This window comes from Notolepis coatsorum (genome assembly GCF_963971535.1).
Source record: "Notolepis coatsorum genome assembly, chromosome: 12".
In the NCBI taxonomy this organism is placed as follows: domain Eukaryota; kingdom Metazoa; phylum Chordata; class Actinopteri; order Aulopiformes; family Paralepididae; genus Notolepis; species Notolepis coatsorum.
In genome coordinates, this window is record NC_140176.1 from 105,679,154 (window position 1) to 105,694,531 (window position 15,378).

The 15,378-nt window shown below is 43.4% G+C and overlaps 1 protein-coding gene across 2 annotated transcripts in view; it reads left to right on the forward strand.

Moving 5' to 3' along the window:
- mtrex (Mtr4 exosome RNA helicase) overlaps positions 1–15,378 on the forward strand; it is a 167,301-nt gene that overhangs the window by 4,364 nt on the left and 147,559 nt on the right. For both annotated transcript variants that reach the window (XR_014620366.1, XM_084326549.1), the window contains exons 2-5: positions 7,311–7,445; positions 12,648–12,714; positions 14,135–14,197; positions 14,723–14,835. Coding sequence is in view for 1 of the 2 variants with exons in the window: in XM_084326549.1 (XP_084182675.1) it covers positions 7,311–7,445; positions 12,648–12,714; positions 14,135–14,197; positions 14,723–14,835 (378 nt within the window). In the remaining variant the exon portion in view is untranslated. The remainder of the gene's footprint in view (positions 1–7,310; positions 7,446–12,647; positions 12,715–14,134; positions 14,198–14,722; positions 14,836–15,378) is intronic.

Below are 15,378 nucleotides of genomic sequence, written 5' to 3' on the forward strand. Positions count from 1 at the left end.
CCATATCACCACTCGCCCATATGCCCTTCACAACGGTGATGTTGTCATACACTTGGCATTCAGAATACACCTGCTGAACCCCTAGCGTTGTCAACTTGTCATGAGATTCGGTTCCAATGTATTGTCATCATACAGCACTAGGGATGCCCCCCGGACCCCGGTTTTAAACGGGAACCGGTACTATATTAGAAAATACCGGAGTATTTATAAGCTCCGACGTCCTCGGTACTGCTATCGATACTCTAGAGAAATTATTATTATTATTATTATTATTATTATTTAAAAGTTGCAAACGATCTATCCTCTCTCTGTCTCTGCACGAGAAGCGAGCCACAGCGAGTCATTATTACACACACTCCTCGCGAGTCGCTCGCTAGTAGTGCTACATACGGGTACTCCTTAATGAAAGTTCTCCGTGCTGAAGCGCACACAGACACAGACAGCTCTGAGTCTGCATGCACCGTGACTCGTGATGGCGGATAGAGCGAAGCGTTCTAAAGAAAGTATGGATATACAACGCACGTTGCCACAAGTGCAACAAAACATTTGCCAGTAAGGGTGGCAATACGAGCAATTTATCAAAACATCTGTTGGCAAAACATGATATTAGTGTGCAGAAATGCGCGTATTCGACTGCCTTGCGCGCAGTGTTCCATCTGCATCCACGTCCACTGCCGCCGGTAAGCCAAGATACGGAGTTTCCTAGGCTAATAACGAATTATTACAAATAGGCTAATAAACAAAATAATTGTTTAGCTACAAATACTACAATCTAAACTTTTTATAGATCGTCAAGCTGAGGCGTCAGCCACCAATGTGTCCCAGGCCAGTGAGCCCAGGGCCACCACACATCCTTCCCTCTACCTCCCTCCACCACCCAAAGTCCTTTCACCCTAGCAGCTAGAGGAAGGATGACAGAGGATAGGGTGAACGAGTGTCACAGTTCTGTTAGCCTTTTGCATTTGTTGTTTATTATAAAAAGTCTATAATTCAGAGTCAGACACATTTAAAACATTGTTGCTGCTGTTGCTGAAGAAATTATATTAATTTATTATATTTATTTATAAAGTTATATAAAAGAACATTGCTGCTGCTGTTGCTGAAGAAATTATATTTATTTATAATACTTATTTATAAAGTTGTATTTATAAATAATAAAGCAATGTTGATTCTGTTCTTAATTAATTGTCTTTTTTTCTTGCAAAAAAAGAACCAAAAAGAACCGATAAGAGTATCGATAAAGTACCGAACCGTTAAGCAGTATCGATAAGAGTAGTAGTATCGATAAAATCCTAACGATACCCATCCCTATACAGCACAAGTACAGTACAACCAGAATACGTTTGGTATCCAACCAGAGTGCAAATGTAACAAGTCAAGTTGTTTTATTTAGCTATTACATTACAGTGAAATGCTTGGTTCTTTCACTGCCCAGCCCAGTCCAACCTAGACCAGTCCAACGGTCCCAACCCAGCCCAACCCAGTCCAACCCAACCCAGTCCAACCTAGACCAACCCAGTCCAACCTAGACCAGCCCAACCCAGTCCAACCTAGACCAGCCCAACCCAGTCCAACCTAGACCAGCCCAACCCAGTCCAACCCAGCATCTTTCACTGCCTAGTTCAGCCCAACCCAGCCCAGCATCTTTCACTGCCTAGTTCAGCCCAACCCAGCCCAGCATCTTTCACTGCCTAGTTCAGCCCAACCCAGTCCAGCCCAGCATCTTTCACAGCCCAGTTCAGCCCAACCCAGTCCAGCCCAGCATCTTTCACTGCCTAGTTCAGCCCAACCCAGTCCAGCCCAGCATCTTTCACGGCCCAGTTCAGCCCAACCCAGTCCAGAATAGTTCCCTCTTTCATGTTAATATGTGATATCCTAATATTTTGAAGAGTAGAGACAGTGTGATTAATACATGTTGTATGCTAATATTGTGGAGAGTAGAGACACTTATTAATGTTTTATGCTAATAAATATTTTAAAGAGTAGAGACACGGTGTGATTATTATTACTATGATTGAAAATCAATTTAGACGAAGACATACAAAGAAGTAATTATCACAATTAGCGATTTATTTTTGGCTGGTAAAAAAATCAGTTTGGCTGGTAAAAAAAATCATCTACTCGCCAGTTGGCTGGTAAGCCAAAAAGTTAGTTTCCTCCCCTGGCCACAGGTAAGAGGAATCTAACGTTAATTCCAGCTCAATTGTCCATTTATTTCATTGCAATCCATCTGATCAACATATCACGCAGACCTTCGGTCCGGTGACTTTCTCTTGTAATGTTGTTAACGCAACAAGTAAAAAAGAAAAAAAAATTGCATGCTAACTGACCAGCATCACGCGTGCTAAGCTAAGCTAGCTCCACGGTAGTTGGTTGCTCCTGAGACCACAGATGATGCAAACTGAAAGTGTTCTTCCTGATCGATCCCAGGCAATAGTATAACTGTCTGCGTGAGTCAAGGAAACAGAGACCTGCAGCATTGAGCCGTACTGTATTCTGTACCCCATTCTGCACTCTGTTAAATACAGTTTTCATTAATTCATTCTCGCGTGTTGACCTGGTCTCACACACAAAGTGCCATGCCTCCAAATCACCAAATCACTTCTCTAACTGAGCTGTAGCTCGAGTATAAACACGTTCCAGAATGTACAGTAACTTAAATACTTAGCTAATGTAGCTATATTGATTGATTGACATTGTTGTTATTAACAGATTGCAGAATGGGTACAATACAGTACGGCTCGATACATACAATTGTTAAGGGGATGCAGACCAGAGAAAGACGTTCGTCTTGTTTACATCAGGGTCCCCCATTTTCAATTCATCATGACATACAGATAGACAGTACTGCTACATCTATACATTTATGACGTACCAGTAGTATGTCAGACTAGTATAGTATATGCACTAGGGGTGCACCGATATATCGGTCGGGTATCGGTATCGGCCGATAAGTGCCTTGTTGACTGCTATCGGCCTATCGGCCGATAAGCTCAAATGTGCCGATAGCAGTCGCCGATAAATACCCATCAATTTGTGTAGCGTCAAAAGGCAAAAAAAAAAAAGTTCACTCGCGACCTACCTGCACAATGCCCGCCATCCCCCACACACACACACAAGCTACTGCATCAAAGTAACTAGTACTTATGATTAACAAGGCATTCGTTTTGTGGCATTAGCGTTATATAGTTAGTGTTACACGGACAATAACATCAGCATATTATTATTACCCATAGCAGCAAGGCATTACTCCGAGTCCGTTCATTAGCTACCGGGAGATGCAAGACCAACGTTACTGGTGAAAATGTGATTTGCGTTGGAATACTCCTTTGTCAACTTGCTGTACTTTGCTTGCAGGTCTGCAGCCATTATTGCTGCATTATTAATAGCCCCAACTTTAGCCAAGGTAACGTTATGGCTAAACCTTTAACAATAGTTAACGCTAGCTTTCGGTTAGCTGTTCAATGCTATTAATAACACAACTCCCCGTCAACACCCTCTCTCGGGAAGATGGCATTTAAGAAAGTATCTGCTGTTAAAATGAAGTGTTACACGTTCAATAACAAGCATATTATTTACCCGAAGATAGCAGTAAACAAGGCATTACTCCGTTAGTCCGTTCATAGCTCGGTTCCATTCCGTTGCTCATTCCGTACCCAACTACACATTCTGCAATCTGTTAATAAAGTTTTCAACCAGACAAATGTATAGAAAGGCTTTGTTTTATTATAACATTTGTTGCAGTAAAATCATTATGTCTCATTTGGTCATGCGTGGAGCGCCGGTCGGCGGGCGCCGGGCCGGGCAGCTAACGTAGCTACGTTAAGTGTGTTCTTCTGCTCTTGCAAACAGAACAATGGCGGCATGCCCGGAAGTAGAAAAATGTATAAACGCTTGCCGATTGGTGGTAAGGACAGCAGGAGGTGGGTGCTAGCGGTGTGGCGTAATTGGCCGAATCGACTGTCAATGAAAATGGTTCCATTGCATTGGTTGAAAGCTCTGGTTGAGAGAATAGTATCCCGCTGCAGGCCGCAAGAATGGTTCCATTGCATTGGTTGAAAGCTCTGGTTGAGAAAATAGTATCCCTCTGCAGGCCGCAAGACGATACTGGGAGAGAGATAGTGATACCATAAACATATTTCTTGATGTTTCCTTTTTTTAAGTAAGTAAAGAGGCCTACAAATACAAACATACACATACAAATATACAGTAGTTTAATTAAAAAAAATATATATATAAAAAAAAAAAAAAAAAAAAAATTTACAAATACTTATATACAAATATCGGTATCGGCCGATAGTGTTAGTTGAACAATCGGTATCGGCGGCCAATTTTCATATCGGTGCATCCCTAATATGCACTATTGCATATGCATAGTAGTATAATCATGCATGCCAGTTATGGCCTGGCCAGTTATGGGCCTGGTCTACAAGATACACTACATGACCAAGGTACCCATGTACATGTGAAAATACTTCCCAAAGGTCAGTGAATACTACGATCACAACACCAGAGGGAGCTCCACAAATCATGTTAAACCCAGATTCGGCTCAAACAAGGGACTAAACACGTTTCGCAATTATGCCACATCAATGTGGAACGCCCTACCCAAAGCTGTAAAGGAATGTGAATCACTACCCACTTTCAAAACCACTCAAGGAACACCTACGAGAGACTGCAATTCGAAACTGGCCCCTATAAATGTCCTAACCCAACCCCCTCCAATGCACAGTAATTTACATAGTATGGTTTTGTCAATATTCCAATGTACAGTTTTGCTTGTTTGTACAGTGTTCCCCCCCCCCCCCCCCATCCAATGTAAATGACCTGGTTGTCAATATCCCAATGTACAGTTTTGCTTGTACAGTTGTACAGTGTTTCCCCCCCAACCCCTCCCTACCCAACCCCCCACACAACCCCACCCAACCTCCTCCAATGTACAGTTTTTACATCAAATGTATATACTCCCTTTTCTGGACTCTTTTTGTATCACAAACAGTACTGTATTTGCAAATCTGGTATGTCATAAATGTATAGATGTAGCAGTACTGTCTATCTGTATGTCATGTATGTCATATACTATGTTATGATGAATTGAAAATTAGGGATGCACCGAAAATTATCGGCCGAAAATGGTTAAACCGGCTTTTTCGGCTTTCGGCCGAAAGGGTTTTATCACCGAAAATATATGACCGAAAGTCAAATAACGTGTTGTTGTGATGACGTCATCAAAACGCAACTACAGACATACCGGTAGCATGCGCAACATGTAACGTGAGCAGCTTGGCAGCTCTTCCTGCATTCTACAGCCTCCTCTTGGGAGTAGGGATGCCCCCCGAAACCCGGTTCTAAGCTAAATTAGAAAAAACCGGAGTATTGATCAGCTCCGACGTTAACGGTACTGCTATCAGTAGTCTAGGAGCGGATTAGCTACGGAGCTAACAGTGTACCATCCATCTGCGACGCAACGGTGGCAGCAACAGTGGACACTGAGTAATGTTAACGTTATGACGAGTTCATACTACACTACACGTATGAACTCGACATAACGTTAACGTTACTCCGTTTAAATGAAGTGTTTAATTAGCAGCAATCTGTTGTTGAAAATGTATCGTTAAACCGGAAATGGAAATGCGAGGACAGGAAGTCGTCATCAATCGTTGTAGTCTTTTAGTCTTAACAGTCTGGAATTAATGTATGCATTCAAAAGTGCTGAATAAATGTTTTATGGGCCCATAATAGTGATTATTAATATTATTTAAGTTAAGTTTAGCCATAATCATGTCTTTTTCCATAATCAGGTAGCTTAAAAAAAAAAAACATATATATATTTATATTAATAATTTTCGGCATTCGGTTTTCGGCCAACTGTTTCCTATTTTCGGTATCGGTTTCGGCCAAGAATTTCCCATTCGGTGCATCCCTATTGAAAATGGGGGACCCTGATGTAAACAAGACGAAAGTCTTTCTCTGGTCTGCATCCCCTTAACAATTGTGTGTATTGAGCCGTACTGTATTGTATTATACCCATTCTGCAATCTGTTAATAAAGTTTTCAATCAATCAATCAATCATACCAGCAAGGACTAGCCCGCGTATATATGGGGTAATCAGAAGGTTCCCGGTTCGATTCTGGCTCCTCCTGGCAGCACGTCGGAGTGTCCTTGAGCAACAAGACACTTAACCCCCCGAATTGCTCCCGATGAGCAGGTTCTCACCTTGCATGGTTGCCTCCGCCGTGTGGCCCGTGTGTGATGAATGGGGGTGAAGCCTAAATTGTAAAGCGCTTTGGATGAGAGCACTATAAATGTAGTGTAAACATGGGTCAGAGTGTCGGTAACTTAAATGTTTAGTTTTGGACACGTGGCATGCTACCATATAAATGCAGTCCAGAATATCAGTCAAATGAAACTATGTTTTCCTACCGGGAGCCTGGTCCGGGTCACCTGTTTCCATGTTGTGTGGAAGTGTGATTGACATTGATGTCAACCTATTGTGGGACACTTGGGTCTTCTGAAAGGCGCTATATAAAACAAAGTTGTTATTATTATTATTAGGCGGCATAGGTGCTAAGTAAGTGTGAGTGAACGACTGACTGACTGACGGATTCATTGAGTGAGTGCGTTGCCGGTCCTAGGGGAGAACGGGAGCGCCATCATTTTGCCAGATATATGCAGCTTTTATCTCCAATAAATTCATAACTCCATTTGTGAATTAATCGCTCTGACATTGATCAGGGTGATCTCCTGACTAAAAGTAGTTTCAAACGAAAACGGCTGGATGTCATTTAGCCTCATCAGCAGCACGGCTGTGTGAGTGAGTCTTTCACATATATCTAGCTTGGGCATGGGTTTGATTGTTTACATCGCTAGCATGGCTAACAAATGCAAATATATTGTAGTCTGCCCTGTTGTTCTGACCAGGGTTCTGTTGCCCCTGTGATGCGCGGCGCGCACTGAGTCTGACGTGTGATGTATATACAGTGGGGCGACAGTGGTTCGGGAGGTAGAGCAGTCGTCTGGCAATCCGGAGGTTCCCAGTTCGATTCCCGCTCCTCCCGGGGAGCGTGTCGATGTGTCCTTGAGCAAGACGCTTAGCCCCTAATTGCTCCCGATGAGCAGGTTGGCACCTTGCATGGTCGCCTCCGCCGTCGGTGTGTGAATGTGTGAGTGAACGGGTAAAATGTGAGGAGCAAATTGTAAAGCTTTGGATAAAAGCGCTATATAAAAAAGCAGCCATTTACAGCGAACAGGTCTATTCTGCTGAGCCATGGCTAACTGGCTGTGTTTGTGTGCCCCCCCCCCCCCCCAGGAAAGCCCTCGGCAAGCATGGTAACGACAAGGACGCTGCTGCGAGAGCCAAGAGGGAGGTGGAGAACGACGGGACGGAGGAGGTGGTGTTCGGGAAGAAGCCCAGAATAGAGACCGTCACCAATGAGGACATCAAGTAAGACCCCATGCTGCGCGCTGTCTTCTGGCCGTCTCAGACCCACAGCCCCATGCTGCATGCTGTCTTCTGGCCGCCTCAGACCCACAGCCCCATGCTGCATGCTGTCTTCTGGCCGTCTCAGACCCACAGCCCCATGCTGCATGCTGTCTTCTGGCCGTCTCAGACCCACAGCCCCATGCTGCATGCTGTCTTCTGGCCGCCTCAGACCCACAGCCCCATGCTGCATGCTGTCTTCTGGCCGCCTCAGACCCACAGCCCCATGCTGCATGCTGTCTTCTGGCCGCCTCAGACCCACAGCCCCATGCTGTCTTCTGGCCGCCTCAGACCCACAGCCCCATGCTGCATGCTGTCTTCTGGCCGCCTCAGACCCACAGCTTAGAGCCATATGAAATCCGCGTTCACGGAATCGCGGACGGAATCGCGGAATTAACCAATAAAAATGGAATCAACTGCAAAACGTGGAATATTGCAGAATTTGGCCTAATCTGGACTGAAATTTCGTTTTTGGGTGGAACGTTTGGTGCACACGCGACCGGGGAGGCGGGGACTCTACAGCGTGTTACACACAACACAGCCGCGGTGCTCAAGCGTCTGGCTACATCGTCAAGAAGCTAAACAATTCCACAATAAGCCCTCAATTCAGAGCAGAACAGTATCCTAATTACTTTTATGCCTCCGGTGATAAGGTGTTTTGCTAATTCTGTCAACGTTCCGTGGACTGGACCCGCAAAAACACTTGCGGCAGCGACACTATTGTGATTAAATAGCTATAACGTTAGGACGTTTAGCTTCTAGCTAAATCGAGTGCACCCATCCATCCGACAGAAACATCCATTTAATGCAAACGATTGTCATTATACACTGCCCTTTATAAACTAAATACACTTAAATAGCTATGTAACGTTATAGGACTATCTATGGAAATTATAGCTTCTAGAAGTTCTAGCTAAATCTGGTGCAACCATTCATTTGTTTAATGCAAACGATTGTCATTATACACTGCCCTTTATAATCTAAATAAACTTAAATGGCTATGAAACGTTACAGTACATAGTAGGACTATAGATGGAAATGATAGCTTCTTGCTAAATCTAGTGCATCCATCCATTTGTTTAATGCAAACGATTGCCATTATACACTGTCCTTTATAAACGAAATAAACTAAACTAAAGGTGCCTAAATTATGCATTACTATATTTCATCACAATATAATAGATATAGCTAGGTTACTGACATTGTCATTGTGATAATGTCAGTAGTAGCTAGCTGTATCTATTGTTTACACTTGAAATTTGTATTTTGTCACAATATTAATTGAAAAATATTGTGTAAAATTGAGTTGCAGCACTTAAAAACATTAAATGGACTGTTATATCTTATTCAATTGTGGAAATTTATTCATTCCCACTTATTAGACACTATTTCTGATGGTAAAATGAGCATAAAAGGCAAAATACAGAATTCTGAAATATTAAAACGGAAAAAATGGAATTTGGGAAAAAATAAAATGGAATTTGGAAAATAATAAAACGGATTTCATATGGCTCTACCACAGCTGCATGCTGTCTTCTGGCCGTCTCAGACCCACAGCCCCATGCTGCATGCTGTCTTCTGGCCGCCTCAGACCCACTCCTATCCGAGCTCCGGGAGGGTCATCAAAGAGAAGTCGCCTATTCTCAGTCCTTGCCCGACAATGGTGGAACAAACTTCCCACCCCAGTTAGGACAGCCGAAACCCGTCCAATCTTTCGCCGTCGACTAAAGACGCACTTCTTCAATCATTATCTGAAATGAAGGGCCCGAGGTTCACCCACCACCACAGTCTCACTAAATCCTGTGGGAAACACTGAGGATTCAAATTTTTTTACGTCTGTGGGTAGGGCGTTCCACATTGTTGTGGTATAATTGCGAAACGTGTTTAGTCCCTTGTTTGTATGATAACAAGCCGTTTAGTTCATGGTTCAAAGTAATGGGAAAAGGGTTCTAGCTCGCCATCAATCAGAAGCTAGCCACAAGACTTGCATTCACGCTCTCCAGCACACAGCCTCCCTGCCTGGCACAACAACCACAACAGTAGGGTCTATAGTCAGTCAGGACAGTAGGCTCTACAAGTAGGCTCCCTTAAAACGCTAACGCTATTAAAAAACAAATTCAGTGGAGGTTAAAATAAGAATATGACTTGGCCTGAAAAAAAGTTCAGTCAGGAGATTTTTTTTGCTTTAATCCCTGCAATTGTGTTAGTATGACGGCCGGCCAAGCCGGTAGCAACGCCGAGAGCTGGGCTTGATACCAGCATCTCCTGTGTTAGTGGCGAGCACCTTGCCCACTGCGCCACTCAGCCGCCCTATATATATTATTTATTAAGGCATGCGAGTTTACCTGCGATCGCGATAAGAAACAAATTATAACGTCGTAGGAGTCCCGAAACTATTTCAAACATGTTTGATAATCTGTCCATTTGTCCCTCAACATTCTGAAATGTGATAAAAGTAAAAAAGAAAAAAAACATCCATAACAAACTGTAGCCTAACCTACAATCGTTGTCATAAATGGGGAAATACTTACCTACTAAATACCAAGCGTCTTTCAAATCAATCACGTTAGTTAATAATGTTAACCAGCCAACGGGTGTGCAGTGCACACTCGTAAATTCACTCTGGCTCACTAAAACACTAACGTTACACTGCCGGAGAAATAGACGTAATGATTTATATGTTGGGGGGAGAGGAGAGGAATGCTCGCTCAAATTACCCTGCTTCATTGCATTATTTGTTGCTGTAATGGGCTTTCGTGTTTTTCAAAAACAAAGTACTTTTTACTTCTGGTGCGATCCGGGGAACGTGAAGGAACTATCGAACCACTGTTCGGCCAACCTGGATTATATATCCATCAAGTGTCTGTCGACCGTTCTTCATCCCGAGAGAATTAACGCCGTTCATCTTGATTGGCCATACAAAAATATTGTTTGGTTCCTGTTCGTTAAGTTAAGGCCATAAGTAGGTAGAGAATTTATTGAATTTTTTTATTTTATCTCTTCCCACGGCGACTATGGATAGGGAATTTCTTTATTTAATTAAAATGTCCACGACAACATGGATGCATGTACTCTGCCAGCATGTTTAATATCCATAATACTAAAGGTTTGACTAAGATTTTTATGAAACTTTATTTATCTTTTTTTTTTTTTTATATTTTTCTTTTACATTTATTTAACCTTTATTTACCCAGGCAAGAAAGTAAGAACAAATTATTATTTTATTTATTGTCAAAGTATGCATAATGTTGTGTTAATTACACGACAAGAGATATGTAAGGGATAATGTATGGCTACGAGGTCATTGTCGCAAAATAATTGACCGACACGGAGTTTAAAATACCGAGGCGCCGCGCCGAGGTGTTTTAAACGTAGTGAAGGTCAATTATTTTGCGACAATGATCGAGTAGGCTATACATTATCCCGCTTATTACATGGCTAACTTACTAACAATATACCTAATTCATTTGACAAATCGCAGTTCTGTGGCTCTGTCAGCCCAAATAAAGTGATTATTATTATCGCGGGCAGCCTCTGGCTCCGCTGTCAGTGCAGCGCTATACATTATCCCGCTTATTACATGGCTAACTTACTAACAATATACCTAATTCATTTGACAAATCGCAGTTGTTCTGTGGCTCTGTCAGCCCAAATAAAGTGATTATTATTATCGCGGGCAGCCTCTGTGTTCTGGCTCCGCTGTGTTCTGGCTGCTCGTCGCTCCGCCCCCTGTCATCGCCGGCACGGCAGTGTCTAATTGCACTGAAACAGTGTGTCAGTGGGCTTGATTGCGAACAGCTGCGCTCTGCGGTCATTATTGAAAAATCTGCGGTCATTATTGAAAAATAATGACCGCAGTCGGGGGGCTATTGACCAATCACAAGCAAGCATTTCGGCGAATGTGAAAACGCCATGTAATAAGTAATGTTAATTACCTGAAATTATTCCGTTTTTTGGGGGGGGAAACCCTGCATATATCGGTATCGGTTGATATCGGTATCGGAAATTAAGAGTTGGACTATATCGGTATCGGTAAAAAAGCCAATATCGAGCATCCCTAACAACAACAGATCGCTAACACTGGCGTCCTTGACGAAGACGGACAGGAGCACTTGGATTGGTCCCTGGGGCGCGGCTCACGTTGACGCCCTATCTTCTCGCGGCTGCCCATCGGGGGAAGGACGACGGGATGGGTTAGGCACAGAGACTCTTATCGCATCGGCGACTGAGGAAAAGACAGTGTGTGTGTATCCCGGTGTGTGTGCCGCTCCAATTGCATGTCCAGTTCGTTGCATGCCGATTAAAGACCCCCTAAAGAGGTCCTGCATTATTATTATTATTATTTAACAGGGCGAATCTTAAAAAAGTTTTACCAAACTTTTATCAGCATGTGACTTGTTATACCAGAGGCGAGAATATATTAGACCATTGCTACTCGCAATTCAAGGACGGGTATAAATCACAGGCTCTTAGTCCATTCGATAAATCTGACACAACGCCTTCTTTCTTATGCCAAAGTATAAACAGTCTCAAGCGAGCTCCCGTGGAAATGCGAGAAGTGACGTGTTGGTCTATGGACTCGGAGAACATTATTATTTCTTTTTAAACAACCGCAGTTGTCGCGGTTGTTTGTTCTCCATCCGTGGGTGCCATGTCACACCGCAGTGATGCGGTTACCACAACAGCCCTAGCGCTGAGTTAAGTTATTGATCGTAACCAAACAGACAGGTTTTGATTCTTGTTAGTTTAGTCTGTGCAGTGTTTTCTTTTAACCTCTTTAACAGGCACCCAGAAAACTATATAATGTTGTCTGACAAAGTATTGATGACACGCTTAGTATTTTATAGGGCTGACCTTGACTAAGGATTTGTATAGTCTACTTTGATTGGCCGAAATTTGCCGATAGTCGACCCCTATTTCTTTTTTGATTAATGTAGCTACTGATAAGCGAAAATTAAGTACCGGTAAATGGGTTTCTATATATATAAAAAAACATCCCGTCAAATATCATTAATTATACTGTCAAAAGAATAATGAAAATAATCATATTTCGACCCATACCACCCAGCTCTAGACCTACTGTTTGCCTACCAAGATGTCAGCGTATACTGTTGTAATGGAATACTGTGAATAACCTACCTAACAAGATCTTGATTTGCCCCCTAGTCTTGCTGACCTCATGCCCCAGGTGAAGGTCGAGCAAGTAGACACCGTCGAAGGATGCAACCACGAGGTACAGCAAGCAACCAGAGGCTCACTCATCACACAGTACACACATCACTCACCACACAGTACACACATCACTCACCACACAGTACACACATCACTCACCACACAGTACACACATCACACACCACACAGTACACACATCACTCACCACACAGTACACACATCACTCACCACACAGTACACGCATCACGCACCACACAGTACACACATCACTCATCACACAGTACACACATCACTCACCACACAGTACACACATCACTCACCACACAGTACACACATCACTCACCACACAGTACACTCATCACACAGTACACACATCACTCACCACACAGTACACACATCACTCACCACACAGTACACACATCACTCACCACACAGTACACACATCACTCACCACACAGTACACACATCACACAGTACACACATCACTCACCACACAGTACACACATCACTCACCACACAGTACACACATCACTCACCACACAGTACACACATCACTCACCACACAGTACACACATCACTCACCACACAGTACACACATCACTCACCACACAGTACACACATCACTCATCACACAGTACACACATCACACACCACACAGTACACACATCACACAGTACACACATCACTCACCACACAGTACACACAGTACACACATCACACAGTACACACATCACACAGTACACACATCACACAGTACACACATCACACACCACACAGTACACACATCACTCACCACACAGTACACACATCACTCACCACACAGTACACACATCACTCACCACACAGTACACACATCACACAGTACACACATCACACAGTACACACATCACTCACCACACAGTACACACATCACTCACCACACAGTACACACATCACACAGTACACACATCACACACCACACAGTACACACATCACACAGTACACACATCACACAGTACACACATCACTCACCACACAGTACACACATCACACACCACACAGTACACACATCACTCACCACACAGTACACACATCACTCACCACACAGTACACACATCACTCACCACACAGTACACACATCACTCACCACACAGTACACACATCACTCACCACACAGTACACACATCACTCACCACACACATCACACAGTACACACATCACTCACCACACAGTACACACATCACTCACCACACAGTACACACATCACACAGTACACACATCACACAGTACACACATCACTCACCACACAGTACACACATCACTCACCACACAGTACACACATCACTCATCACACAGTACACACATCACACAGTACACGCATCACACAGTACACACATCACACATCACTCATCACACAGTACACACATCACACACCACACAGTACACACATCACACACTCACAGTCTCCACTGGTCCAAACCCCCTGTGTGTCTCCTCAACAGGTGGCCCTGCCTGCCAGTGAGACCTACTCACCGCTGAGGCCTCGCGTGGGGAAAGCAGCCAAGGTACCAGAGACAATACTGCTTGACATAGACATTTTAAAGGCATTCAATGGCGTTTTTTTTTTTTACCACTAGTTGATGACAGGGGTGTAAAAAGTACCCAGAAATTACCGTCTCGAGTATCTGGCTAAAACACACTTGAGTAAAAGTCAAAACGTTTCTACTTTTAAATGTAAGTACCCGGTACTAAAAAGTAAAATTAAAAACTTTTTTTCTGACTGACTATTCTTATCATAGCAGGTGTTTAATCAAAGATCCCTGCTTTCTAGTCTTGCACAAAGACCAATCAGCATGGGTATGGGCGGGTTCATTTTCCATTGATGGGGATTTGATAGGCTGTTTTTAAATAAAGTGGTCACGTGACCAAACAAGTGATCCTAGATCAGTACTCTGTCCTTACTGTGGTAACCGTGGACCCTGATCTCTCTCTCTCTCTCTCTCTCTCTCCTCTCTCTCTCTCTCTCTCTCTCTCTCTCTCTCTCTCTCTCTCTCTCTCTCTCTCTCTCTCTCTCTCTCTCTCTCTCGCAGGAATACCCATTTATTCTCGACCCGTTCCAGCGCGAGGCCATCCTGTGCATCGACAACAACCAGTCGGTGCTGGTGTCGGCCCACACCTCCGCCGGGAAGACCGTCTGTGCAGAGTGAGTCCTGACTGACTGAATGTCCTGTAGCGGTGTCCACTTATAGTGCCTATAACATTTACCGTTGGGCGCCAGACAGGGCCAAAGGCCAAACCCTGCCAATGAAGATCAAAATACCGTTTTGATTTGATTAATTAGGCCTATAGCTCCGGCATAAGACTGTACCACATAATATACAAATAAGATAATAATTTGATTAATAGTAGGCCTGGACTAATGGCCAAGCTAAATCCTAGGTTAGTTTGCTAACAAAGAAACACTCAGGAGTCATGCTCAATTCAGAGTCAAAATGTCCATGTATTGGATTAAAGTCAAAATCATAAACAAACATTTTATAACACAAAACAATTCATTTTCAGACCAGCCTGTGATCAAACTCCCATAAAACAGTCCGTTCACTCAGTTCAGTTCATTTTGTGAACAGGTATATGCGTTTGCCAATAGTTCCGACTTTCAAGAGTTCGTGATGAACGCAAAGCAACTGAGCGCATGAATGAAAAAATAGAAAGTCTCTAAAGAAAATATGTGTGTGTGTGTGATGCG